Source organism: Polypterus senegalus, chromosome 18, assembly GCF_016835505.1.
Source record: "Polypterus senegalus isolate Bchr_013 chromosome 18, ASM1683550v1, whole genome shotgun sequence".
NCBI lineage: Eukaryota > Metazoa > Chordata > Cladistia > Polypteriformes > Polypteridae > Polypterus > Polypterus senegalus.
Genome location: NC_053171.1, coordinates 29,383,699 through 29,410,645, shown reverse-complemented (window position 1 = coordinate 29,410,645; position 26,947 = coordinate 29,383,699). Strand labels below are relative to the sequence as shown.

At 40.6% G+C, this 26,947-nt stretch overlaps 1 protein-coding gene across 3 annotated transcripts in view; it reads left to right on the top strand.

Moving 5' to 3' along the window:
* The window catches only part of LOC120518285 (tumor necrosis factor alpha-induced protein 2-like), a 70,330-nt gene extending 44,592 nt beyond the window's left edge, over nucleotides 1-25,738 (top strand). For all 3 annotated transcript variants that reach the window (XM_039740981.1, XM_039740979.1, XM_039740980.1), the window contains 8 exons: nucleotides 560-682; nucleotides 2,061-2,161; nucleotides 9,247-9,345; nucleotides 9,726-9,852; nucleotides 13,350-13,475; nucleotides 15,358-15,513; nucleotides 17,938-18,059; nucleotides 24,149-25,738. In XM_039740981.1, coding sequence (XP_039596915.1) covers nucleotides 560-682; nucleotides 2,061-2,161; nucleotides 9,247-9,345; nucleotides 9,726-9,852; nucleotides 13,350-13,475; nucleotides 15,358-15,513; nucleotides 17,938-18,059; nucleotides 24,149-24,365 — 1,071 coding nt within the window. In that variant the 3' untranslated portion in view covers nucleotides 24,366-25,738. The remainder of the gene's footprint in view (nucleotides 1-559; nucleotides 683-2,060; nucleotides 2,162-9,246; nucleotides 9,346-9,725; nucleotides 9,853-13,349; nucleotides 13,476-15,357; nucleotides 15,514-17,937; nucleotides 18,060-24,148) is intronic.
* Nucleotides 25,739-26,947: the final 1,209 nt, after the last annotated feature.

The window sequence follows — 26,947 nt, the reverse complement described above, 5'->3', positions numbered from 1 at the left end:
ACTGTCTCGACAAGTTTCTTTGAAGAATATGCCTTCCACATTTCAAATAAATCAGCCTGGGGTGCTGGGGTGCAAGTTGTTTCATGTGCAAAGACAGACAGACAGACATGGCTATCACAATAGGTGTTACTCCTAAAATGAATGCAAACAGTATGAGATAATCAGGCACTGTTGAGGCAGAGTTTGCAGATGCTTCCACTATCCATTTCAGTTTTCTCTTGTGGTGTCCATTTCTCTCCCACATCCTAAACATGTGCTGGTTGGGTTACTTGTTGTCTAGTTTCTGTGAGCATTTATGTGGGAGTATTTTCTGAAATGAAAATGCCTCTTGTCCAGGGTTGGTTCCTACCTTGTGCTTTCTGCTGCCAGAATAGGTTTCACTTCCTCACATTCTTGTATGAAAATAAATGGTTTCAGAAAAGACATGAGTTTTGATTGACTGTTTTAGAATACAATATAAAAACTTTAAATTTCCTTATTCTGTTTCACCTTTCATTGTCATTGTGGGAAACGTACAATCCCAAGTGGGGACTGACATTGCTGCTTATTCTGCTTTCAGGAATGCATTAAAGGTTCTTTGCCTAGCACCCTGGACGTTTACTTGAAAAGATGGAATTCGGAGGATTTTCCGCAGCAAAGTAATGGCTATTATAAGACTTCAATGGCTGACGATGTGATACAGGTATCCAACAGAAGTTTCTATTATATATAATGTGTTATCACTAGGAAGTATGACAAATTGTAACTTGATTGTTTAATTCAGATGCAAAATAAGAAATGACTTATAAGAACAAACCTATAGATGGAGAGTGAGCATGTCTCATTTCCCCCTATTGAGTGCTGGACTTCCTTTTCTCGTTCTGGAGAATGCAGTGGTAATGTGTTCTCTGCTATGAATGAGAACATAAATGCATAATTGTAGTGGTGTTGTGTCGCCTGAACTGCCACTCCCTCCACTCATTAGACACAGCAGGAAGACAAAACAGTTGCTTTAAATTCTCTTCAGACAGATGTATGCACAGAGGAATGCCAACCACATCTGCTGAAAGAATGAAAATCGCCAAGTGAAAGGGAGCCCCAGAATGCAGTTCCAGGCCCCCTCCCTCACTTGGTCCTCCTTGGTTTGTTTCCCTTTGTATAAGAAAATGGAAAGATGCATTGGGAATTTGTGGTCCCACTGTCTTGGGGGGATTTAGAATGACAGGAGCTTTCAAAAGCTGAAGAGCAGCTGTTGGGTGTGGCGCCTGTGAGAAAAAGCTCCATTAGGGAGTGACAGACTCACTATGGAGGGAAGCATCTGTAGAGAAACATAAGGGAGGGAATACAGCAAAGGAGTGAGTGAGGGGCTCACACAGCTGTGCAGGATGTGCTTGGGACGGACGGAACTTTGTTCATGCCCCTCACACTGCCTAGTTATGCTTCTGAGAAACCAGTTATAGCACCAATGTATTGAAATCTCCGGGACATTTGGGTTAAAGGAAGTCATCAAGTATCTGCTCAGCTTAAGCTTTATAGGGATCAGGCGAATGACTGAGCAATCTTGCTTACCAAAGTATTTTGTACAAAAACAGCATTTACAGTGCATTGAGAGTAAAATGCCTTGTTATTTTAAGTTGTCTATAGATGAGATCTTTACAGATGCCTCTATGGATGGTTCAGAGAATGTATACCTGCCTTCAAGGTGGTCATTGTTGCTTTATAGGAATAGGAGACAGGACGTCAGGCAGGAGAAGGGATCATTGGCCAGCTCTGGTACACAAAGTATTTATTCACTGGAGATAGACCTCTGATTTCCTCCTGTAGACTGTCTGAGGTCAAGGTATCATTAAGCTTTCACCATATGAGAGGAGAACCTCAAAGAGGAAGTGACAGGTGAAGGAGCACTGGCTGCAGTTACACTTCATGATTCCTTTTGGCACTTGCCATCTACAGGTCAATTTCTGCCTTTGCAGCTGATGTGTTTTGCCCTGATGGACTTATCTACATCTGCATCTATTTTCATAACAACATATCCAAAAATATTCAGTTACTGACATCATTTTCTTTTTAAATGTTACCAGTGCTTTAACACAACTGCACAGACAGGGAAGAAAATTTCTGAAAACCTGTTCAGGAAGGTGATGCCAATTGTTCTGGAGGAGTTCGAACCGTTCTTGGAGAGGTAGGTAATAAACAAGTACTCATTTGCCATGATCAATTAATTGTACATGGACAACACAGATCTCCTGTGGTTCTCTGTCCTTGTTCAATAAAGTATTTGCATAAATATTTTGGCCAGGGGTGCACCAGCTACCTGGAAATCAATTCATCTGGATGCACTTTGTAAGGTTTTAACTATTATCAACAGGACTTGAAAAGATGGAACACCATTTTGGTTTTGTAGTATAGAATAGGAGAAGGTGATCTTCTGACATCTCTTCACAACTGGAGTAATGCCAAGGAATCCAAAAGGAGCTGATGGACCATATGAATATGACGGAAACTACTGAGTCATGCAATTGAGGTGTAAACCCCTGACAACTTTTTAAAAATAACTGGATGATCTATTGGGACAATGTAACTAGTAGCTAACCAAATGAGCTTGATGGACTAAATGGTTTCCTCATTTGTTCCCCATGTTATGTCTGTTTATTTAAATATGAAAAGGAGCAATAGAGTAAAAGACAACACAAAGTACAAAGAGCAAATACTAAGTAAACCCAGTAAGTGCTCACTTGTCTACCTCTCAAGTACCACACCAGACACTCCCTTCTTACATCCCATCTCTTTCTCCATCAGTCACAACTTTTACCTGTCTTCCTTCTTACTGCTAGCCTTCTGCCCAAAAGTCTATACCTAACTCCAATGTCAAATGCCATTGTAGAGTGTTCCAGCCATAAACCTTTTACCCAGGTAACTACACCCCTATGGCTACAGGGGCATCAAAGTAGAAATTCTCATAGGGGCCAGTGGCTTCCCTGCATTTCTAAGTCACCTGTAGCCTGGCATGGACAGGATTTCTAAAGTAGATAATTTTCTAAGGTAGCCCAGCAAGTGCCCATTCCCTTTAAGGGTCCAAATCCATTATGTCAGACCTTGGGTGGAGAGGATTGATCTTCTTCCAGCAGGTTTTAGAGGTAGAAGTTTTGTGCTGGCACTAGTCAGCTGAGAATTTCCTCTGTGGCCTCACATTCTGTTACTAAGTAGAGGATCACATCCTGACATCTTGTTTACACCCAGCCTCCCATTCATCCTTTCCAGCTGTAGTGCTCTTGTTGCATTTCTAGACCACCATGGTGCACTCACAGAGAGAGGGTGAGAGAAAAAAGAGAAAGAGACAGCAGCTTGACATGGAATCTTGGCTGTTTCTCTGTTTTCTGTATGTGGGACTGAAGATTTACCTGGTAGTCTCAGGTGGTACAGTGCTAGCACAGTAAGTAGATTGTGGGTTCACTTCCCGGTTCCTCTCTGCATGGAGAGCACTTTGAGTAATGAGAAAAGCGCTATATAAATGTAAAGAATTATTATTATAGTCTCTTGCAAGCAGCATCTCTTTATAGTAGATTTTACCAGCTCAGTAAAAAGACTGTAATATTTTGAAGATGTGAGAGCACCTTTCAGTTTATTAACCTCACCAGTTAGTTAGTCAGTATCTAAGATGATTTGTCCTGATATTTCAACTAAATTATAACCATGTTCATTAGTGTAAAAAAGAGCTCCTTGAGTTCCATATTGAAATTACTACTTACTTCCAACTAAGCATTCCATAGCAATAATTCTCTTTCATTTTTGTGAGTCATCACACTAAGTAGGTCTTTGGGCTTGGGCACCTTAATGTGGGTATTGTCGCCTTTTAAAGTGCACTTGTATCATATCACACGACGCTCAAATGTGTGTAGTGTTGTCTGGCAACATGTCACCACAAATTGACTGCACCCATTGAAAAACATAGAGAGTGAAAACAAATTTTAAAAAGAAAACATTAATATTATTTATGAAAAACCAACATGAGTCAATAAAACGTTCAATACTCAGCATTGACATTCCCTGTTGTCAACATAATTGCTCTCCTGTGGGCCACTTCTTGTGCTTCTATTGTCTATTTTATTTTCTACTAGGTGGTTCTCCCCCTGTTCGCTTCGCTCGCCAACTCCCCGGCCTACACTACGCACCAGCCACTTTGCATCTGCCTCTCACGTAGTGAAGAGGGGGGCTGAACAACAACAACAACATTTATTTATATAGCACATTTTCATACAAAAAAAGGTAGCTCGAAGTGCTTTACATAATGAAGAATAGAAGAATAAAAGACACAGTTAGAAAATAAAATAAGTCAACATTAATTAACATAGAATAAGAGTAAGGTCCAATGGCCAGGGTGGACAGAAAAAACAAAAAAATAAATAAAATCTGTAGGGATTCCAGACCATGAGACCGCCCAGTCGCCTCTTAACACACTCCAAGGAGACGCGGTCACTCCTCCGAAAACCCCCTTTTAAATGGTGATACAATGGGAAACAAATACAGTTTTTTTTTACCTCCTCTTTGCTCGATCAGCTGCTGGTTTGCTGCTGCATCTGCATCTTGCACGGTGCTTTGGACTTTTAAAAGTCTGTACAGCAGCTGTACTCTTTGTGTTTTAAATCCGACCCCGGGCGTGGTTAAATCTCTTGTCTCGCGGGACGTAAGTTCTTGATATTTTTTTTAGTTTATAATTTAAAAACGGAATAAGAATCAAAATAGAAGATCTAACAACATCACATTAAAGTTTGATAAACTCTGAAAAGAATGATACCAAACATACAGTATATACTGTATGTAGGTTTTAAGATCAGCCCGATTTAAAGCTTGACAAGAAACATGGCGTAAAAACATCACACAAAATTGTTGCACTTTTAGGCTTAGGATTTTATATATACTGTAAAGAGTAGATCAAGAATGCCCAATGCGTCGATCACAATCAACCGGTAGATCACAAAGGTAGTGCAGGTAGATCGCATTGCATTCAAAAAAATTTTTTTTAAACATTAGTCTATCATATATCCTCCCTATGGCATTTGCCACTTGACTGACATACAGGGCGGCCAGTTTCAGATCTCCTTTCTTCTAACACGCTGATCGTCCCGCACACATGATCAAACGCGTGAGCTACTGCAAAACTCCAGCTGTGATCTAGTTAGCCTTCCAATTTATATCGACTAAAGAAGGGATTTAAAAAAAATAGTTTGGGGAGGGTATGGGCTTTTTGTGGAATTAGAAGAGGATTTTTTCTCTCACAATGTCACAATCGAAGTGCATTATTCTGATCTGTCAATCTATCATTGCTGTTCCAAAGAAGGAAAATATAAAAAGGCACTTTCAAACTATTCATAAAAACTACGAAACTGACTTCCTTCCGAAAAGCGATCTGAGAAAGAGAAAGGAGAGGAAACTAAAATCGCAGTTAATTGGACAGCCATCATTTTTCACTCGGCTCCTTGACTGCATTATTGGGCTCTACTTATTTATGTGAGTCAGCCTTTTCCAACATGAAGATTATTAAATCCAAATACTGTAGTCACCACAAATGTATTGAATTATTATTGTGCCATAAAGGTTATTCATTTATGCAAGGTATGACAACATAAATTTTATGTAAAAAGTATACTCAGTATATATATAAACTGCTCAAAAAAATTAAAGGAACACTTTGAAAACACATCAGATCTCACTCCTGGATATCTATACTGATATAGACTGGGTAATGTGTTAGGAACGAAAGGATGCCACATCGTTTGATGGAAATGAAAATGATCAACCTACAGAGCCCTGAATTCAAAGACGCCCCAAAAATCAGAGTGAAAAAATTATGTGGCAGGCTAGTCCATTTTGCCAAAATTTAATTGCAGCAACTCAAAATTGTACGCAGCACTTTGTATGGCCCCTGTGTTCTTGTATACATGCCTGACAACATCGGTGCATGCTTCTAATGAGATGACAGATGGTGTTGTGGGGATCTCCTCCCAGATCTGGACCAGGGCATCACTGGGCTCCTGGACAGTCTGAGGTGCAACCTGGTGGCATTGGATGGACCAAAACATAATGTCCCAGAGGTGTTTTATTGGATTTAGGTCAGGAAAGTGTGGTGGCCAGTCAATGGTATCAATTCCTTTATCCTCCAGGAACTGCCTGCATACTCTCACCACATGAGGCCAGGAATTGTCGTGCACCAGGAGCCACTGTACCAGCATAGGGTCTGACAATGGGTCCAAGGATTTCATCCTGATACCTAATGGCAGCCAAGGTGCCTTTGTCAAGCCTGTAGCGGTCTGTGTGACCCTCCATGGATATGCCTCCCCAGACAATCATTAACCCACCACCAAACTGCTCATACTGAATGATGTTACAGGCAGCATAATGTTCTCCATGGCTTCTCCAGACCCTTTCACTTCTGTCACGTGCTCAGGGTGAACCTGCTCTCATCTGTAAAAGCACAGGGCACCAGTGGTGCATCTGCCAATTCTGGTATTCTATGGCGAATGCCAATCGAGCTGCATGCTGCTGGGCAGTGAGCTCAGGGCCCATTAGAGGACATGGGGCCCTTGGGTCACCCTCATGAAGTCTTTCTGGTTGTTTGGTCAGAGACATTCACACCAGTGGCCTGCTGGAGGTCATTTTGTAGGGCTCTGGCAGTGCTCATCCTGTTCCTCCTTGCCCAAAGGAGCAGATACTGGTCCTGCTGATGGGTTATGGACCTTCTATGGCCCTCACCAGCTCTCCTAGAGTAACTGCTTGTCTCCTAGAATCTCCTCCATGCCCTTGAGACTGTGCAGGGAGACACAACAAACCTTCTCGCAATGACACGTATTGATGTGCCATCCTGGAGAAGTTGGACTACCTGTGCAACCTCTGTAGGGTCCAGGTATCGCCTCATGCTACCAGTAGTGACACGGACTGTAGCCAAATGCAAAACTAGTGAAGAAACAGTCAGAAAAGATGAGGAGGGAAAAATGTCAGTGGCCTCCACCTGTTAAACCATTCCTGTTTTGGGGGTCATCTCATTGTTGCCCTCTAGTGCATCTGTTGTTAATTTCATTAACACCACAGCAGCTGAAACTGATTAACAACCCCCTCTGCTACTTAACTGACCAGATTAATATCCCATAAGTTTCATTGACTTTATGCTATACTCTGATTAAAAAGTGTTCCTTTAATTCTTTTGAGCAGTATATATACTGTATATATATAATTTTTAATGTAGGTAGATCATTTCGACCTGGTCATTTTAAAAGTAGCTCGCAAGCCGAAAAAGTGTGGGTACCCCTGGAGTAGATTGTCTTTTCCACCATATCATGTTGAATTACACACAATACTCCAAAGCTGACCTCACTGTCATACTCTGACTTGTTTGCAGGTTTGATTTGATGAGTAACCATCAACTGCCAATTGATAATAGGAATTGTATTACTGTGATTTGCCTGCATTTCCTTGTTATGTGATTGTGTGCCATTTAATTGCGGTATTATCATTCGTACCATAACTTTTTAAAAATGATTTTGAATTTTGAACATTTTATGTGACATCTGACATACTTGATAGTGAATTGAATCTTGCCATTCCAACTAAGATTTCATCCTTACTTTACAATACTGTGTCCACTGTTTGATAAAAAACCTTTAATGTTTAGCAGAGATAAGAATAACAACATTATTGGTAGAGAACCTCCTCAAGGTAATCTTAGCAGTGAAGTCTCAATCTGGCAGGCAGATTATTCATATAGGGAGAAGGTGTGCTTTATGGCCTTCTAATGAAGTAGCACTCACAGTCATGACACACTAGCACATTATGCCATTTAAGTGTTTCAGCACTTTCTTCTAACCTGTTTTTTGCTTTAAGGTGTAATGAAAGTTTGGCATTTCAAAGGGTACAATTGAAGTTGGAAACCACCAGACTTGTTGGCAAACCTGCTTTCCTTTTCTTTTCTTTCCTGTGTTTTAGTAATTTGAGTCTTGAAAAGCACACTTTAAGATGGTTCTTTCAAGCATAGCCAATATTATTAAAGCCCACATGCTGCCTTGTCTTGGTTACTTTTTGGTGGAAGTAACATATTTCTATGCAGGGAAGCTGCGGTGTGCCTCTCAGCCCTGCAGGTGACTCGGATTTGACTTCATCTCCTTTCAAATTTGATGGAGCGATCCGTCATCTGGTATAAGTTAATAGCTTTGATTTTTTTTTTAATCCATTGATTTAAAGATGGTAGCCAAATCTGCATTCTAGACAAGAGCAAAATTTGCATTTCTATGAATAAAAATGATATTTATCTGAAATTAAACCTGGGAAGTTGAGTGCTGCTGCAGTCTGCTCAGGCTCTACACATTTTCACTCGAATGAACAGACTGTGTGGCTCAAGCATTAAACTGTAAACTAAACAAGGCTTCAACCTAAAACCTGATCTCACAGGTAATCAGTATGGCGGTAAAAAGACGCAAGCAGTTGAACTTAAATTACAAGGCATGTAGGATGAATAAAGTTTCATGAAATTAAAGCATCAAAATGTGTTCCCCTGGACAAAACCCTTGAGATGCAGGTTGGCTGTTTGCCTTACGGACTGCCTTTGAGCACTGAGACGTGTACTGAGTTTGACCAGACACTGGTGCCCTTTTGAGATATTGGTGTGACCTTCGTAGATGCTGAAGGCCCAGAGAATATGGCTGCACGTGTGCATGTGGGCTGATAAAGAAACAGCCAGAATGACAGTGTGGATGGCCGTTTGACATCTAGCTAAGTCTTAGCCAGTGCCATTCAGCTTTAACAGATTGATTCGAATGACATGCTGGTGATATTATATGATATTTGTTTGTACAAGATGCAGCTTTCTGACATTTTTGCCTAAAGATCTCAGTATTTTCAAAGTAGAGAAAAGCCAAGCAAAGTGACACCTTTTATTGCCTAACTAAAAAGATTACAATATGCAAGCTTTCGAGGCAACACAGGCCCCTTCTTCAGGCAAGATGTAATACAGAAATTGCATTTCCCTGTGTTTATATACACTCTAGGAAAAGAAACAGCATTGATAAATCTTTAAATGAGGAATCTTAAATGTAAAAAAATTAATAGATTCATTCAGGTTGGGGTTAATTTAACAAGAGAGAGAAGAACAATGTATGGTCAAGATACGTTAGTTCAGAAGATCAATGTGTGGGTGAACTATTGATCCTATGAGGCTATGAAAATAGTAAAACAAAGAAAACCAGGTTTCCTTCTAATTCCACATTAAATAATTTGCAGGTACCAGAACTTTGTGAAAGATTTCATAAGTGGAAAGGAAAAGCGAGAAAACCGGACTTCAGTCATTGTGGTAAACGTGTCCTGCTGTGAAGTCTTCAGGTAAGCCAAAATGTAATTTTCATCTAAAACCCGTTTGAGCAGTTGCATTCATTTTCCACTTCAGAGTTTGCTGCTCCACTGCATAAAAATCGTGCGTAGCAGCCTCATGTAGTGGTCTTCATGCATTTGCTATGCTCACATGTCGTAGAGCATACTATGAAGAGAAGTAAATTGAATGTGAAAATGGACTGCTGCATTTCTGGAATAGCCTGCATGTGTAAAAGGGAGGACCATTCACTGCAGCCTGCGTCTTCTGCTGTTGAGTTGTGTCTGAAGCGCTTCTTCCTCCAGAGCTCACTTGTGTCTATGACTCCCTACACAGCAGGGCACTATCCTGAGGTAGGAAACAACAGTTTCACAGCTCTGCTTGTGTTTTGCAGGGAATATATTGAAGACCAAAAGGAATTCTTTAAAACAGAGAGCAAAGAAAAATGTTTGACCATCCTGAGAAACATGGAAACCAGTGGAGTTCAGTATCTCTTTCATGTTTTCCAGAATGCTCTGAAGGTACTGTTGGAGATAAAAGTGAAAGCTGCTCTGTCACCTGTAAATTTACTAAATCTCCACTTTAACCACACTGGTTTAGCAACAATTGCGTTAGTCATTTTGCAGATTTCACAGACAGTTGCTAGGTAGGCTTTTACCAATTAATGAGTGATTTGCGAGCATGGAGGAACCTTCAACAAAGCGACCATCTTGTGTGTTTGGTGACCTAGTATGTAAATGACCCAAGTGTTTTATTGAGTGCCTTGAAAAAGGTCATCCGTTTGAGCAGCTCAAGTCAGCTGGTGGCCGGTTCCAGAATTGAGCCACTTATTAATGTACCTGTTTATTTTACCTTCCACTGGTACACTGGCCTGCTGGGTGGCATATCAGAGAGGAAGCAATTACTTTCTCATAGTTTATCCTATCCAAGCAGCATTAAAGTGGAAGGCATTCCTGAATGGCCCACCAGCCAATCAGGGCATACTCACACTGACACAACACCAGTATAATTTAGTTTCATAGTTAAAGCAATCTAATCTGGATATCTTTGGGTATATCAGGAAAAGCCTTACACAGACAAAGGAAAAACCAGCAAACTCCAAGCTGACATAGACATTGACCAGGCTGGGAATCAAACCAAAGCTGTGAGGCAGATGGGTTGCCCATGATATTAATAGTTGTATATTAGTTAAACATTCTTAATTATAAATTAAATCAAATTCATACAGAATCACTGTCGCAAGGTGCCCTGCAGGACCATGACTGGAAGCTCTGCCTGAGGGAAGCTGCCACCTAGCATACTGGGAGAATGAACAACCCCCAGAGACAGTCCTTCCATGTTCTTCCATTTTATCCCGGGCAGGAAAGATACTGAAAACACATCCGGCCAGAACGCCAGTCCATCGCATATTTCTCAATTTTCTTATCTCAAATCTCATATTTCTTATTTCTCTCATCATCTCTGTAACTTTTGCTTTTGTTTTCATTTTTACCAGCCATTTCAAATAGTGAGCTTTGTGTAACTTCTGCAGCTTATCTAGTGCATTTGCCTACTGATTTTCTATTTTGCAAAATAATTTTCCTCATGCTAGTTGCCATTTTTACATATCATATTTTAGCGCAGTGTGTTCAAGTTAATTTGGCTACCAATTGTACAATTATTTCTTAAGCTTTTACTCTTTTTGTGCAATGGAGATTTATAAGCATTTATTTGTAAATTACTGCTTTGCAGATTTTCAATTTTACATTTACTGTTTTAATTATTGGGCACATTTTGTATTTCCAGAATTTTCACATTCTCTTTTGCTGTGCTCTTTTATCATTTAGTCTGGTACATTGCTTTCACATAATTACTACATTTCCATCATGTCTGCAGTATTGTCTACCTCTAATTTGTCACTGCTTGATGCTTTTTTTTTGCATTTTTCACTACTGGGATTTACTAAATTTTCCAATTTTTGCTTATGCATGAATGCTTATTTTGATCCAAATGTATTATCACATTAAGGCCTAAGGCTATTTTTTCTGGCCTGAGAAGAGGCCCAGGCTAGTAAGAGGGTGTCTTCATTGCTCTGCTTTTAGATTTTTCTAACCAGTGGATAGAGTTTGCTGCAGCTGCATGTTGTTTTTAAGATTTCAGCTTTGTATCCATTTAAACACCTTAATCCTAAAACAGAATCTCATTTAATCCTGTGACTGACACTCAAACACCACCCTTAGCATGTTTATATGTGCTTCAATAACTTGATTATTCACATTTCTAAAGTGCCATGTAAACCTTTATTCCAATTAGGGAATTAGGTTATTCACCTCTGAGAAACCTTATTATAGAGGTAGATTTTTATGTGGCCATGTAAACCCATAACGGGGTTACTGTTGAGGATTTTACAGTCTCTCCATTGGACTCTGTCAGCCTGCGCGGGTATTTGCTTTGAGCAGCCACTGGTAGAACTGTCCACAAAATATAAATGTTTGTGAAATTGCATTTTTCCATTTCTTGGCTGAACTAATACATCTCAACATTTCAGAAATTGCTAAATTTATATTGATGAGCTGAACGTACAGTGATAAACTCAGCAATACAATCTCGAGAGTTAAACGTAATGCGCATTACAAAGTTTGATTACAATTTTAAAGTAGTGAGTAACCTAATGCAACACTCTTCTTATTGAAGTAAAAATACCTGCGTTATTATTATTCTAGCAGCATTGTGTGTAAGAAGCACATTAAAGTGAGCTAAGTGCAATCCAGTAGCAGAAACATTTATATAAAGTGGCAGTTTGACCAAACATATTTATAAAACACAAGAAAATGATCACAGGCGTCATGCTTATTTTCAAACTTACAGTAGCTAGTGATGACGATTATCTCTTTTTTGCACAGTTTAATGACATTGGAGTGTTTTGGCAAAGGAGAACCCCAGGAGATTACATGTACACGCACATGTAAGCACAGATTTTTAAGAAACCAGGTTTCTGCCTTAACTGGATTATTCACCTTAACCTGGTTATGTGTATGCATATAAATTCACTGATGAGTGATTCTACTTAGCACTAATGCTGATTGGTGAAATTCTCCAAAGCATTTTTCACAGTGAGTTTGCTAATGACCTTATTTGCTGGATTTTTCTCCAAAAGGTTGCTGTATAGCCAGCTTAGACAAAGATTTTTTTCCCAGTATCCCATAATGCTTTACAAGGCCTGCATAACATTGCAGAGCTATCACAGCCAATTTCAGATGGGGATGTCACTGCCTGATCTGCACTACCTGCCTGATTTGCGTCAAACATGCAGAAGTTTCATGCATGCTTACCATCAGCATAGTCCACCTCAAATGTTAATTTACAGTGTATTCATGCATGCTAGATGTTGCTATCCAATGATACTCCAACTGGATTTACACCCTGCGTACTTTAAACAAAAAAAAAAAAAGCAGTATTTTTATTTAAGGGGTACATTAGCTGACCACAATGAGAATATTATGAAAATACTGTATGTTGTGTCTTCACTGCTTGTTTAAGCATTTTATGCTCCTCACCATGTAGCACAGATCAGGTAGGGACAAGGGGAGGTCCCCAAGTATATAACGTTGATCCCTTGACCCCATTCACTGTGGCTTTTAGTTAGTGATAGTGATAGGAGCTCTGGAGACACAGAGAGATAAAGAACTCAGAGTACTTTGCGGCACTGCTGCCTCATCAAAGCCCAGGTCACATTTTTGGCCATAATTATCAGTTCAACATAATCAGCAGATGCCTCCCTAGACATGAGGGACGCGTAAAAGGACACAACACCATTCTAATCCACTTAAAATTAGTTCAGTTCCTCCTTCCCTTGTTACATCAGTGCATTATGCAGCATTGACTGCAATTCGCAAACATTTTCCAAAACTTGAAGCAAAGGAAATTCAGAGGTGTTTGCACATCACTTTTCAAAATGATGCTGACATGATAGGCTCTAGACCTCAATGACACTAAATCAGATGTAATTAAGTCACAGGGCATTCTCTTTCCTCCACAGCCATCATATAAAGGCCTGGTTACCCAGGAATGGATGGATAACAGCAGTTCCATCATTGAGAATCTGCTCAGCATCGCAGACAAACAGATGCAGGAATTCAGAAAAATGAAACCAGGCTGCTTCCAGGTAGGTGATTCTTGATGCTAAGCTTAAGGCCAAACATAAGATGGTCTGGTTAAACACACACTATATTTATATGCTGAGAGAGGTTTTTGAAATAGAGCAGTAAGCAGTATCAGGGGGCAACAGCAGACTGGGATTTTAACAACTGAGCACATGTAGTTCATTTTCAGTTGAGATTCTTGAAACACCATTAATCTGTAAGGCAGACAATTCAAGGTAAATCAAATTACAGGAGGAAACCAGTAACTGTCAACAGTAACACGCAGAGGAGCAAGAATGATCAGAATTACTGTTATCAGGATTATTGTCAGAAGTGACATGTTTTCAGAATTTTCACGCTTTCATTGTGAACATCCTGGTCCTGTCAGTGGCACTAAACAGTAAATACAAAAATAGGCCAATGTAATGATTGGGTAGCTAGGCGCCCTTTGCTCCAGTTTATTCATAAGACATCCTGCCATTGATGTCACAAATTCTGTGCTTGTATTGCTATTCCAGGTTAATGGAATTGTCAGCAGTCTTTTTGATCAATCATGAATGATGCCATTGGTTGCCACCTGCCCACTGTTTCTTTCACCAATTGTAAAAGTTTCTTCTGTGGTAATTTTGCATATGCACAATTTACATAAAAACACCAATAGCGATTCCATAGAATGCATCCAATTATCTACTCTTTTGCTCCAATGATCAGAGTGAATCAGGGGAAAGCGTACTTTTACTTTATCTATTTTATTTATTTTTTATTTTATTTTATTGATTTTATTAAAGGGCACTACGGTGACGCAGTGGGTAGCGCTGCTGCCTCGCAGTTAGGGGACCCAGGTTCGCTTCCTGGGTCCTCCCTGTGTGGAGTTTGCCTGTTCTCCCCGTGTCTGCATGGGTTTCCTCCGGGTGCTTCGGTTTCCTCCCACAGTCCAAAGACATGCAGGTTAGGTGGATTGGCGATTCTAAATTGTCCCTAGTGGGTGTTTGGGGTGTGTGTGTGTGTGTGTGCGTGCCCTGCGATGGGCTGGCGCCCTGCCCGGGGTTTGTTTCCTGCCTTGTGCCCTGTGTTGGCTGAGATTGTCTCCAGCAGACCCCTGTGACCCTGTAGTTGGGATATAGCAGATTGGATGATGGATTGATGGATAGATTTTATTAAAATCATATAGCATTCCATATAAATAACTCAGGTTTTACAAAAAAAGGTTAGAAGCAAATCAACCCCACCACTGAGAAAGAGAGCTAGGCCAGCAGAGTAAAACTATAAAAATAAGTAAATAGATAAATTAATAAATGAATAAAGATAATTGGAGTAAAAGTGAGGAGAGAACCTGCTTCCTCAATTTAAATGCTTATTCTAAAATGTTATTGATTAGATCCTACTATGTTTTGAAAAGGTTCTGCACAGATCCTCTAAGTGTGCGAATTTGATTTTTTCCAATTTCAGATAATATATAACATCAGTTACCCACTGACTGAAAAGAGGAGAATTAGGATTCATCCAGTTGAACAAGATACGTCTACGTGCCAATAGTGAAGTAAAGGCAACTCCAGTTTGTTTATTTTTTTTAGCCCAGATGTTAGTCAGGATCATTTACAGAGTCTTGAGAGCATGAGAAACTGCCTTTAAGCACAAGTCTGTGTTTTTTGGACCAGTGATGACTTGATAATTAAGGTATCCTCACAAAGGTGTCGGACAGCTTTGATATTTACACAGATTTGCCTATAAGCTCCTTTTTACTTTATTCTTTCTTTATTTCTGCCTGTCACATTCTGTGCTGCCTACCCCAGGTCTAAGAAGTGAGTCTCCCTCTGAGGTTGACAGTCTCATCAACACATTGGCCTACAAGGTTAGTTTTGCAGAGAGCCTAGCCACCCTAACACTTCTGCCTTTCTCTTTCAGAAGCTGGTGGGCAAATTGCATTCCAGCGTCATCACAGAGTACAGCAGGAGGATAATGAAGAGGAAAATTAAACTGAAGAGCAAAGAACAGCAGGTGTCTGTTGCTAACCAGATATGTGCAGAATCGAAAAAAATTGAACAACTTTTCTCAAAATATGTAAGTGTTTATATGCACCGTAAAGACTAGGGACAGTGCAGACAAATGAAGATCAACGTGTGTTTGAGCAGGTTGGCATATTCATATGCTTACGTGTGTGACTGGATGATTGTGGCAGGTCTCAACACCTCCAAAGCAAAGCTGATTTTCACTTACATGCCAAGACACCTCAATGCATTTTCTCAGAGTCTCTCACTTATTAAATCGAAGACATTTTGACTGCAGTAATAATAAAAAAAGATATTTAAAGTGGTAGCATAGTGGCACAAATGTTAAACTTGCTACCTCAGAGCTCCACTGTCCTCAGTTGAAATGGCAGCATGGGTGCTGCCTTTGTGAGGTTTACTATTTTTCCAGTTTCATTCTCTAGATAGGTTACCTGGTAACTCTGAATTGACCCCTTAAGAGTAGACATGGTTGTGTCCCGCACTATACTGGTGCCTCCATCCAGAGTTGGTCCAAGCCTGCTGTCTGATGTTGCCAGAATAGACAATGGCCTTCCACAAACCTTAACTCGAATTAAGTGGGCTCAGTATGACATGTTTTTCTTTTCTCTTAAGTACTTTCACCCCTGCAATACAGTATGTGTTGTTTCTTCACAATAGGCACCGTACAAGCCTCTAGGTTCTTTGGTGCTTGGTGGACAATAGGTGCTCCAAAAATATCGTAGCCTGTTAACTTTGTTTCCTGTATAATCTGCAGTTCTTATTCTGGAGAATCTCCAGTGATTGGAGTCAAAGCAACATTTTAAGCTAAAAGCATTTTAACCCCTTCACGGAATAATGAGTTTATCAATCTTATTTTTCAAGGTGTTTTTGTTCCAGTAGTCAGTTCAAGTGTCCATTTCTTCCACTCTTCCTCTGTCTTCCTCCAGGTAGTAACATGTCCTACAGGTCTTTTATATTTCCATCTCTATAAGCAGACGGTTCTTTCCTGGTCATCCTCAGTCAGTTCTCCTGGAGTGCAGTCTGGTGGGTGTTCCAGGTTGACCTTTTTGAGCATGGGTTCAGAAGAGGGAGGTCATGTTTTACTAAAATGCTGGAGTTCTATGAGAAAGCAGCAAAAGGATATGATCAAAGTGGAGCTTATGAAATTATTTATATTGACTTTCAGAAAGCATTTGATGAGGTGCCACATGAGAGGCTGGGCATCAAACTAAAAGAAGTGGGAGTTCAGGGTGATGTTTTTAGATGGGTGCAGAATTGGCTCAGACACAGGAAGCAGAGGGGGATGGTGCGAGGAACCTCATCAGAACTGGCTGATGTTAAGAGTGGTGACCAGCAGTGCTAAGGCCGCTGCTATTTTTAATATATATAAATGATTTAGATAGGAATATAAATAACAAGCTGGTTAAGTTTGCAGATGATACCAAGATAAGTGAATTGGCAGACAATTTGGAATCCATTATATCATTACATAAGGACTTGGATAACATACAGGCTTGGGCAGATTTGTGGCAGTTGAAATGTAATGCCAGTAAATGTAAAGTGTTACATGTTAGAAGTAGAAAGGTGAGATTTGAATACACAATGGGAGGTCTGAAAATCAAAGTACACCTCAATAAGAAAGATTTAGGAGTCAAGTCAAGTGGACTCTAAGCTATCGACTTCCCAACAGTGTTCAGAAGCCGTTAAGAAGGCTAACAGAATGTCAGGTTATATAGCGCCTTGATGTGTGGAGTACAAATCCAAAGAGGTTCTGCTCAAGCTTTATAACACACTGGTGAGACCTCATCTGTAGTCTCCAGACTACAAAAAGGACACAGCAGCACTAGAAAGAGTTCAGAGAAGAGCGACTAGGCTGATTCCACGGCTGCATGGGATGAATTATGAGAAACGATTACAGTTTAAGTGAAAGAAAATTAAGAGACATGATTGAAGTGTTTAAAATTATAAAGGGAGTTAGTCCAGTGGAGTCAGAAATTTATTAAGGGTAAATTTCACACAAACATTAAGAAGTTTTTCTGCACACAGGTAGTGTGGTAGACAGTAGGACTTTAGGAACTTTCAAAACTTGACATGATGTTATTTTAGAAGAATCAAGTGGATAGGGCTGGCGAGCTTTGTTGGGCTAAATGGCCTGTTCTTATCCAGATTATTCAAATGTCAGCAAAAGCAAAGCTGTTCTTAAAGTATGAAAAAAGAAGAAGACACTTTGGGGTGCTACAGAGTGTTGTGCACATGTCAGGTATTTGGATTATGAATCAGGCAAACTGTGACAAATTCTCCTCATCGAAGTAGTGGAGCAACTCAGCTTTCTAAAAGTCTTTCAAAAAACACTTATCCTAGGCTTCTTTCAACACATTATTTGACAGTCGTAGTTATTCTTTATGGTATTCTGTTCTACAGTATATTATTGCACTGATGCTGCATTGAAAGAACAATACGTGTCATAAAACTAAACTGGAAACTTTGGTCTCCACAGCACTCTAAAGAGGACTGGTTACACCCCATTCTTCCAAAAGTGGCTGAAATCCTCCGGTTGCAGGATGCAAGCAGCATTCAACTTGAAATCGCCACAATGGTCAGAGACTACCCAGATATCAGGTGAGCAGAGTGCACCTTAACCTGAAGGAGTGGGTCAAATTCAGCATGTCCATGTGTAATGCTGTTCTCAGATGCTGCCACGCAGAAAAATGGGTAATATGATTTTCCCAGTGAGAAATTTCCCATGAACACCCTTCAAAATGGGAGCTTCTGTGGAAAATTACTAATGTTACCTGAATTAGCCGAGGTGTAACCTAATCAGAAAGTTTCACCTTATTCCATAAAATAGAAACATAATAACTAGGTCAACCAGAAATTGCATTTTTCTGGTCAAGATATACTTGAAGCAAAGCAATAGCCTATTTAACGTGTACGTTGTTTTCTATTATTATGAAAAAATTAGAGCTTATTTTTAATTGCTTTCTGTGTTGAGTAGCAAATGAACAGCAACAATGCATTCCTTCCAGAACACAGACCAAAAATTCACGAGTGCAATAGAGTGGGAAGGTGAGATGTCACAAGTGGGAACTCCGAAAATTCCCATAGCACGTGAGTGCAGCATTAGCACGGAGTTTCGTTTTTTTTCCATCTTCTTTTGCTGCTATTCATGACAGCTGGGTTTTACACTGCATCAGTGATTAGTGGGATGTTTCTGGCAGGTAAATCCTGAGTGGATGCATGCAGGCGCACATGACCCTTGCCATTTTCTAATCTGCTTAATCCAGACCTTTTTGTGCTGGAGCCAATCTAAATTAGAATAGAGCACAAGGCGAAAACAGACCCTGAACAGGGTGCCAGTCCATAGCAAGGCAAACACACACACATCACATGCTAGGGCCAGTTTAGAATCGCCAATTCACCTTACCTGCATGTGTCCTTTGGACAGTTGGAGGAAACTGGAGCACTAAGAGGAAAGCCAACACAGGCACAGGGAGAACATGCAGACTCCACAAAAGGAGGACCAGGGATGCAAACCCCCTTACTGTGGGGCAGCAGTGCCACCATGCTGCCCAACACGACACCTGTATTAATTTTGCATTAAGCAAATGACCAATCATAATACAGTAAACTGCAGCTCATTGTTTTCTTTATGTTGTACTCTACAATGACATGCTATGAAAGCTGTTAAATAGAATATCAATAGGAGAGAAAATATAATATTGGTAATAACCACCACATTATAATGTTTTTGCAAATGCCAAATTATTACCATAAAATGCTTTTTACTCCCTTTCCATACAACATAGTCCAAAAAAATTATGTGCTTAGAATTTCAAGTGGACACCATCAATTGGCCAACTGTATAGAGTGGTCCAGATCTAGTTATGCAATTTTCATTACGCTATAACTTAAGTTTATTACATAGAAAATCACCCGAAAAATCCCGGACCATCGAGAAGTGTGCAAACTGACGACATGAAGAATCATCTTCGCACCGAACTGGAATCATCCCCGCATAAATCAAACTCACCCAGATGATCTGGATCTTCATAATTAGATCTGGACCATCCTGTACACTTGCTGGGCAAATTATTAGGACACTACACTAATCCTGGGTAGGGCCTTCTTTTCCTCTCAAAACAGCCTCAGTCCTTCGTGACATGGATTCCATGAGATGTTAGAAACATTCCTGTGAGATTCTGGTCCACGTTGTTGATTGCATCACACCATTTCTGCAGATTTGTCAGCTGTACATTCATGCTGTGAATCTCACGTTCTACAACGTCCCAAAGGTGTTCAGATCTGGTGAATGGGAAAACCACTAAAGAACACTGAACTCATTGTCATGTTCATGAAACCAGTTTGAGATGATGTTTGCTTTGTGACATGGTGCATAATCATGCTGGAAGAAGCCATTAGAAGATTTATAAATTGTGAACATGAAAGGAGGCATGTGGTCAACACCAATACTCAAATAGGCTATGGCATCCAAGAGATGAATGATTAGTATTACCCGGCCCAAAATGGGCCAACAAAACATTCTACACATCATTACACCACCAACAGCCTGGACTGTTGGCACAAAGCATGGATTCATTCTGTGGGTGTCAAATTCTGACCATACCATCTGTGTGCCTCAGCAGAAATGGAGATTCATCAGACGGGGCTACGTTATTACAGTCTTCATTTGTCCAGTTTTGGTGAGCCTATGCCCACTGCCACCTCAGGTTTCTGCAGTTGGCTGGCAGGAATGGAACTTGACGTGTTTTCCTTCTTTTATAGCCCATTTGTCTCAAGTTTCATTGTTTTTTTGCATCCTGAGATTCTTTTCTACTCACCACAGTTTTATACTGTGGTTATCTGAGTTAGGCGTTAGGGTTAGGGTTCAGCTCAAACCAGTCTGGCCATTCTCCTCTCACCTCTCTCATCAACAAGGTGTTTGCATTTTCAAAACTGACACTCATCGGATGTTTTTATTTTTTGGTACATTCTGATATGACTGTTGTGTGTGGAAATCGCAGGAGATCAGCAGTTCCAGAAATACTAAACTAAAACCAGCACGGCTGCCACCAACAATCATACCACAGTCAAATTCACTGAGATGTCATTTTTTCCCATTCTGGTGTTTGATGTGAACATGAACTGAAGCTCCTGGCCTGTATCTGTGATTGTATGCACTGCATTGCTGCCACATGACTGGCTGATTAGATGTTTTCATGGATAAGCAAGTGTTACAGGAATTCCTAATAATTTGTTCAGTGAGTGTATACAGCATATGGTAGGGAAGGTTTCAATTATTCAACGATCTATACTAATAAAAGGCAAAGCCCTGACTGACTGACTCACTCACTAATTCTCCAACTTCCCGTGTAGGTAGAAGGCTGAAATTTGGCAAACTCATTCCTTACAGCTTACTTACAAATGTTAAGCAGGTTTCATTTCGAAATTCTACGCGTAACGGTCATAACTGAATCCTACTTACGTACATATATATGTCTGCAGCCTGCAGCTCAGTCACCATATGAGGCGGAGTTGCGTCCCCCATCACCACGCCTCCCACTCCCACGTAATTGAGTGCCTGCCCATATAAGGCCGTCCGTCAGCAGCAATCCAATAGACACGCTGCCGCTAAATATTTGCTGGTGAAGGACTGTGCTTATGCAAACGAAGATGAGATGGTCAGGGATAGAATAGTGCTTGGCACAAACTCCGCAAAAGTGCGAGAGAAACTTTTAAGTGCCGGGTCTGAGCTAACATTAAATAAAGCTGTGGACATCGCAAGATCACACTAGATAGCACAAGCACAGCTGAGAACCTTCGATGCATGTACTCCAAGCGGCTCACGTGAACTGACTGTGAACGCAGTACGCAGAGAACAAGCAAGAGCTCCAAAGAGCGCTGAACAAAAAACGCATTACACAATTGGGAAGGCAGCAAAAGAATATGAAGCGAGTGACGCATACAAGCATATTCATAAGTGTAGGTACTGCGGAAACAAAGCACACGGTGGAAAAAGTCAATGTCCAGCTAAAGGAAGACAGCGTAAAAAATGTGGTAAATTGAACCACTTCGCTAAAGTTTGCAAGACTGGGAAAGGTAAACCTGTGCATGCAGTGTGTGATGTCTCAGATAAAGAGGAAGACGAGCTGTTTATTGATGCAGTAAGAAAGGAACAACCCTCTGAATCTGAACAAGCCTTTGTAGACATATCAATAAGAAAGCAAGGTGTAAAGCTTAACTTTAAATTAAGTTCATAGACATACTGCCACTAAATATTCTCAGGCAATTCCACAACTTAATACCGGGAATGCCTGTTAAACATCTTAGATTCACGAGTACCGATTTGGGTAGTGAACACTTCGATGAATGAAACCTGTTATCTTTACAACGGTTGACAAACACAGAATATAACTTGGAAGACAACACGTCCTCCAAATACGAACCTGATTGAAAGAAATAATGATAATCAAATCCTTGATGACAGCAACACTCATAACAGTCACAAAACAATTACATTGACAATCATGTTACATTATTTTTAAAATGTTTCCTTTTCTTTTTCATAACTTCTTTAACACACTACTTCTCTGCTGCAAAGCACGGGTATTTTGCTAGTTGATAAAAATAAAGGCCTATCTAATAAAAAGGTTAATAAACAGTACACACTGTAATTGTTACATGCAATAATTACGAGAGGTGTAACATTTTTAACTAGTGTTTTAATTTCTAGTAAACTGGCTAGTGAATTGAATTGCTTTGAAATATCTGAACAAGATTGTGTTTGCTTGTGTATGAATGCGCTCTTTCTTAGAGCCTTGCCCCCCATGCTGCTAGATCGGCCCTGGCTTCCCATGAACTTGAGCTTGTTGACCAGTTTGGAAAATGGATGGATGGACAATTGTAGTGATCATCAGAAGACTGGATCACACTAACTTAGCTGCCTTACTCAAATCATATCAAAACACCAAGGGCATGTATTCAGCTACTCTAATTTATGGTGAATCTTTTAAATCAATGACATAACAGTAACAAGTTAACAGTATGCAACACAAGTTACATGAGAATGTTTTTTCTTTGTTTGAATGGACATTTTTCACATTGATATTGGACAGATTACTGTTCAATTCCATTCATTTTCAATTTTCTTCATGTCTTTTTTCCACTTAAACATGAGATGAATTTTTTTTTCTCAGTCACCACGACAAACTACATCAGGGAAATAATATAGAAAAAAATACCATTTCTGGGTGGAGTATTCCATTAAACAAAACAAAACCAAAGAACTATTGGTGCTTTACACCTTCATAAACTGAGCTTTACAGATCCCAGTTAGCACAGACACTTTGACACTTCAGACATCAACACAATTGCTGTGTCTGTCGGCACCAGCTGCTTCCTTCTGACAAACATCAGACGCTCACTCAGAATGGAGCTCAACAAATCATCTCAGAGCATTGTGTGTGTGCATAAACTGTCAGCCTCTTAGGAAATATACAGTAGATGATGCCCCCCAATAAATCACGACATATTTTTATATGGCATCTTTAAGCACACACCATCACAAAGCACAAAAGAAAGAATTGTTTAATACAAAGCTAAAAATATGCAAAATACTCATTATCAGTCATTATCTAGCCCGCTATATCCTAACACAGGGTCACGGGGTCTGCTGGAGCCAATCCCAGCCAGCACAGGGCTAAATTAGCAAAGTAACAATTAAAATCAAAACCTTGTGAGAAACTGTTGTAAAAGAGGACAAAGGCAGATAAAAGTTTGGGGTGACCCACCATTGTCTGGGCTTTCCCTTAAAGATAGGGTGAGAAGCTCAGTCATCTGGAAGAGGAGCTCAGAGTAGAGCCGCTGCTCCTCCGCATCGAGAGGAGTCAGATGAGGTGGCTCGGGCATCTGATCAGGATGCCTCCTGGACGCCTCCCTGGTGAGGTGTTCTGGGTACGTCCAACCGGGAGGAGGCCCCGGGGAAGACCCAGGACACGCTGGAGGGACTATGTCTCCTGACTGGCCTGGGAATGCCTTGAGATTCTCCCGGAAGAGCTTGAAGAAGTGGAGAGGGAAGTCTGGGCCTCTCTGCTCAAGCTGCTGCCCCCGCGACCCGACCTCGGATAAAGTGGAAGAGGATGCATGGATGGATGGATGGTGACCCACCATGTATATTGTAAAATGCAAAATAATAAAGTGCTTTCCAGTAAAAGTAACATCTCCGAAGATGCAAGTCTGAAAACAGCAACACTTTGGTTAAATACAGACCAGGCAGGAAGAGGCGGATCCAGGTGGACACACACCGGAAGTGATGTCAGAGGTCAGAATGTCATCCCGCTGCAGATCACTTAGAAATGACCACCACCACAGTCTTTACGTTGTCCCTCCCCAAAGCGCACATGTGATACTACGGTATATTTAACCCCAGTGAACAAAAAAATGAACTGCATAAAATTACTGACAGTTGCAATTTTCCTTGTAATGTAATGTGACAGTAATCGCATGAAAACCCTTGGTTTGAAACATGACTGTTGGTATGATATGCAAGACAAATTGTTCCATGTACATTAAAATACTTATACAAATGGCAGTGCCGTGGTGGTGACATGCAGGCCATGCACAAAGAAGAAGGTGAACCGGGAGTTTTAAAGAAACAGAATGGCCATCTCTGCTGCCTAATTTCTGACTACTGTTGTCTTTTTTTTTTCTAGAGAAGATCACATTTCTGCTTTACTGGATATGAAAGTGAACCTGTCTCCCAAAGATGTGAAGAAAATCCTGAAAGTTTTGAAAGAAAGGGAGCCAGAGAGCCAGGACAGTCCCATTAAATCGAAAGATTTCTTCTCAGAGGTTCAGGTTGCCCAAAGTCGAAAAGGCAAATGGCTTCCTAAAACTTTAGGCAAGTTTCCAATTCAGACCAAACGGTAACTGTTTCCTTTCATAAGGGATCTGTCCACATTGGACTTTGTTATTCCTTTTCAAGACTGCAGTACTCTTAGAGTAGGGCATTGTTTTAACTCATGGACGTTTAGTGAATATGGGGAAGTAATAGTATCTGTGACACAGCCTGGAAAGCTATTGGGTAAAATACCAAAATCAAGATGCAGAACTTGTCACTGTTTCCTCCAGTAAGGATGTTGTGTGGACAATGCAAACTCACTAAGGGAAGTGGAGGGACCTGTGACTGAAAAAGAAATTTAAATTCATTATACTGCTTACAGTCAATGACGTGGATAGGACACTTGTAGTCTGCACATCTATTTGCCGAACAGCAAGAGGGGTGCAGAATGTAGCAATACCACTTCCCAGCACTTGACTTTGAGAGACGTGGTTTATTTGTGGAATTTGAATGTTCTCCCTGTGTACGTCTGTGCTTCCTCCAATAGTCTAAAGACTTGCTGTCGGAGTAATTGAGCCAGCGTGATTGAAGATGTGCTGCAGTGGACTAGCATCCTATCCAGGATTGTTGCCTCCACCATTACATCACAGCAACTCTGTACTGGAAAATTAAGAATCCCAAGGATAGATTCCTCTACTACGAAATCACTATTTATGAAATATAGCTTGTTGTTTAATCATTCTTTCATTTAGCCTGCTGCCTACTGCCTTATGACCATCATTTTAAAATTAAATAGACAGCCTTGAACATCAGTAGTAAAGTGTTAATGATTCCTAGCAATATATTTTGTGTTTTAAAGGTTAACAATGAAACTGTAGTGAGACGTGTTAGATGGCAGTGAGGCTGTACTCTTACGCTACAAAGGCTTCCGGAGGCCGTTCTTCTCGAGGGACAGGTGCTAGTGCAGTAAGGGGCATCCTGACTATAGTACACGGAGAGAGTGCATAACTGTGCCAGAATCGGCTGATCTTGTGCACGCTGGCTCGAGTCAAAGACGAGTTCACATCAGCATGTTCTGCCATGATCTCTGCATACTCCTGCTTTCATTGTGTGTGACGGGCTTCAATTACAGCTGTTTGTGGTTTCGGGGTCATAATCCATTTCACAAAACCAATGTGAAACTTCTCGAGTTGCAGAGCTTTCCTTTGGATTCCTGATTCCTTATGATGTCTGTCACTGCCAATAAAGGTCAAAATTGGCTGCCTTTAACATTCTGGCCCTCAGGCAAGGATTATATTTGTCAGCAACCAAGAAAAAACCACGAGAGATGCTGTACATTTGTGGAGCCTCATGGTTGGTATTGGTGGAAGGGGAGGCGGTTGTAACATGTCTGCTTTTAACACAAAACCGTAATTGAAATGTGAAATGAATAAAATATGCAAAATGTAATGCATCAGAGTGATAATTTATCATGTGAGTTTTTGATGAGCATAATTGCACAACATTCCTCTTTATAAATTGGAATATTCTGTATTATTTCAATAAATGCTTTTCTCAAAGCAGGGAGTCTACTATGATTTCAATAAAATGTATACACCGATTCACTAAATGTGGACTCAAGCCAGTCAAATCTTCATATTAGACAACGGATTTTGAAATCATCCCTGAATTTAACTATAAGCCAGCCAGCCAGCCACCCCAATACAGGAAGGTAATTGTCAGTGAAGAGTATGGAGCAGACCTTAGCCGTTGGCACCCCAGAGTGCTCCACACATGCCCTGTTAGAGACTGGTCCAGGTAGACGTCTGGCCAGCAAATGTCGCTCACGTCACATAGGCTTGCCAAGAGAAGGCTGCTATGTGTGGTCAGATGGTCAGACATATACTGCTTTGTATTGTTTGGGAATGCTATTTCTGTCATCATTTTGATGAAATCCAGTTGTCAGGAGCTCCAAGGGAGATCTGAGCCTTGAGGTTGGATTTGACCCAATGCCAGTCTACTTCACTCCAGGCTGCACCACCGTGACTTAACTGTTAGCAGTCAGTGGCAGATTTGGTAACAGAATGCTGTAAACCGAAAACAGGGTCTCTGTGCATAGATGGTGAACACTGTTGGCATAGACAGTATGGGAGTCTGGCACACATTTGGTCCTCTGGGCCAGCATATCATTCAAGACTCATCCATCATCCATCTATGGTCCACCACCTGGGCCTCACAAAAACCAGCAAGTCAAAACCTCTTTCAAAATTGCGCAGTTGGCCATACAACTGACAAACATGACTCAGAGGCATTCATGACATGCTAAGCAACAAAATAAGCCTTCTGAGGTCACCATAATCCAATCCCTGTTCAGTCAGTGCCATGGTGGTGTGAGTCCAGTGCGCACCCTCTACTGGGACTTGTACTCATTGCTGACATACAGACTGAACCGGGACATAACCTAATAAAATTAACCACTTCGGTTTCGTGCAAAAGAGATGCCTATAAGTTTGGATTTGTTTTTAAATTTTATGTTCAAGTGTCAGAAATGCATCTGGCCTAATTCCACAGCTTCAGACACCTGAAGGAAGGCCCAGTTTGCCATTAGCACGACTCCGACTCACAACTCTGAATGCCTACAATTTGAAGGCTGAAGTTTCAGTTCCAGAGTGGCCCAAAGGTGTAATCAGTC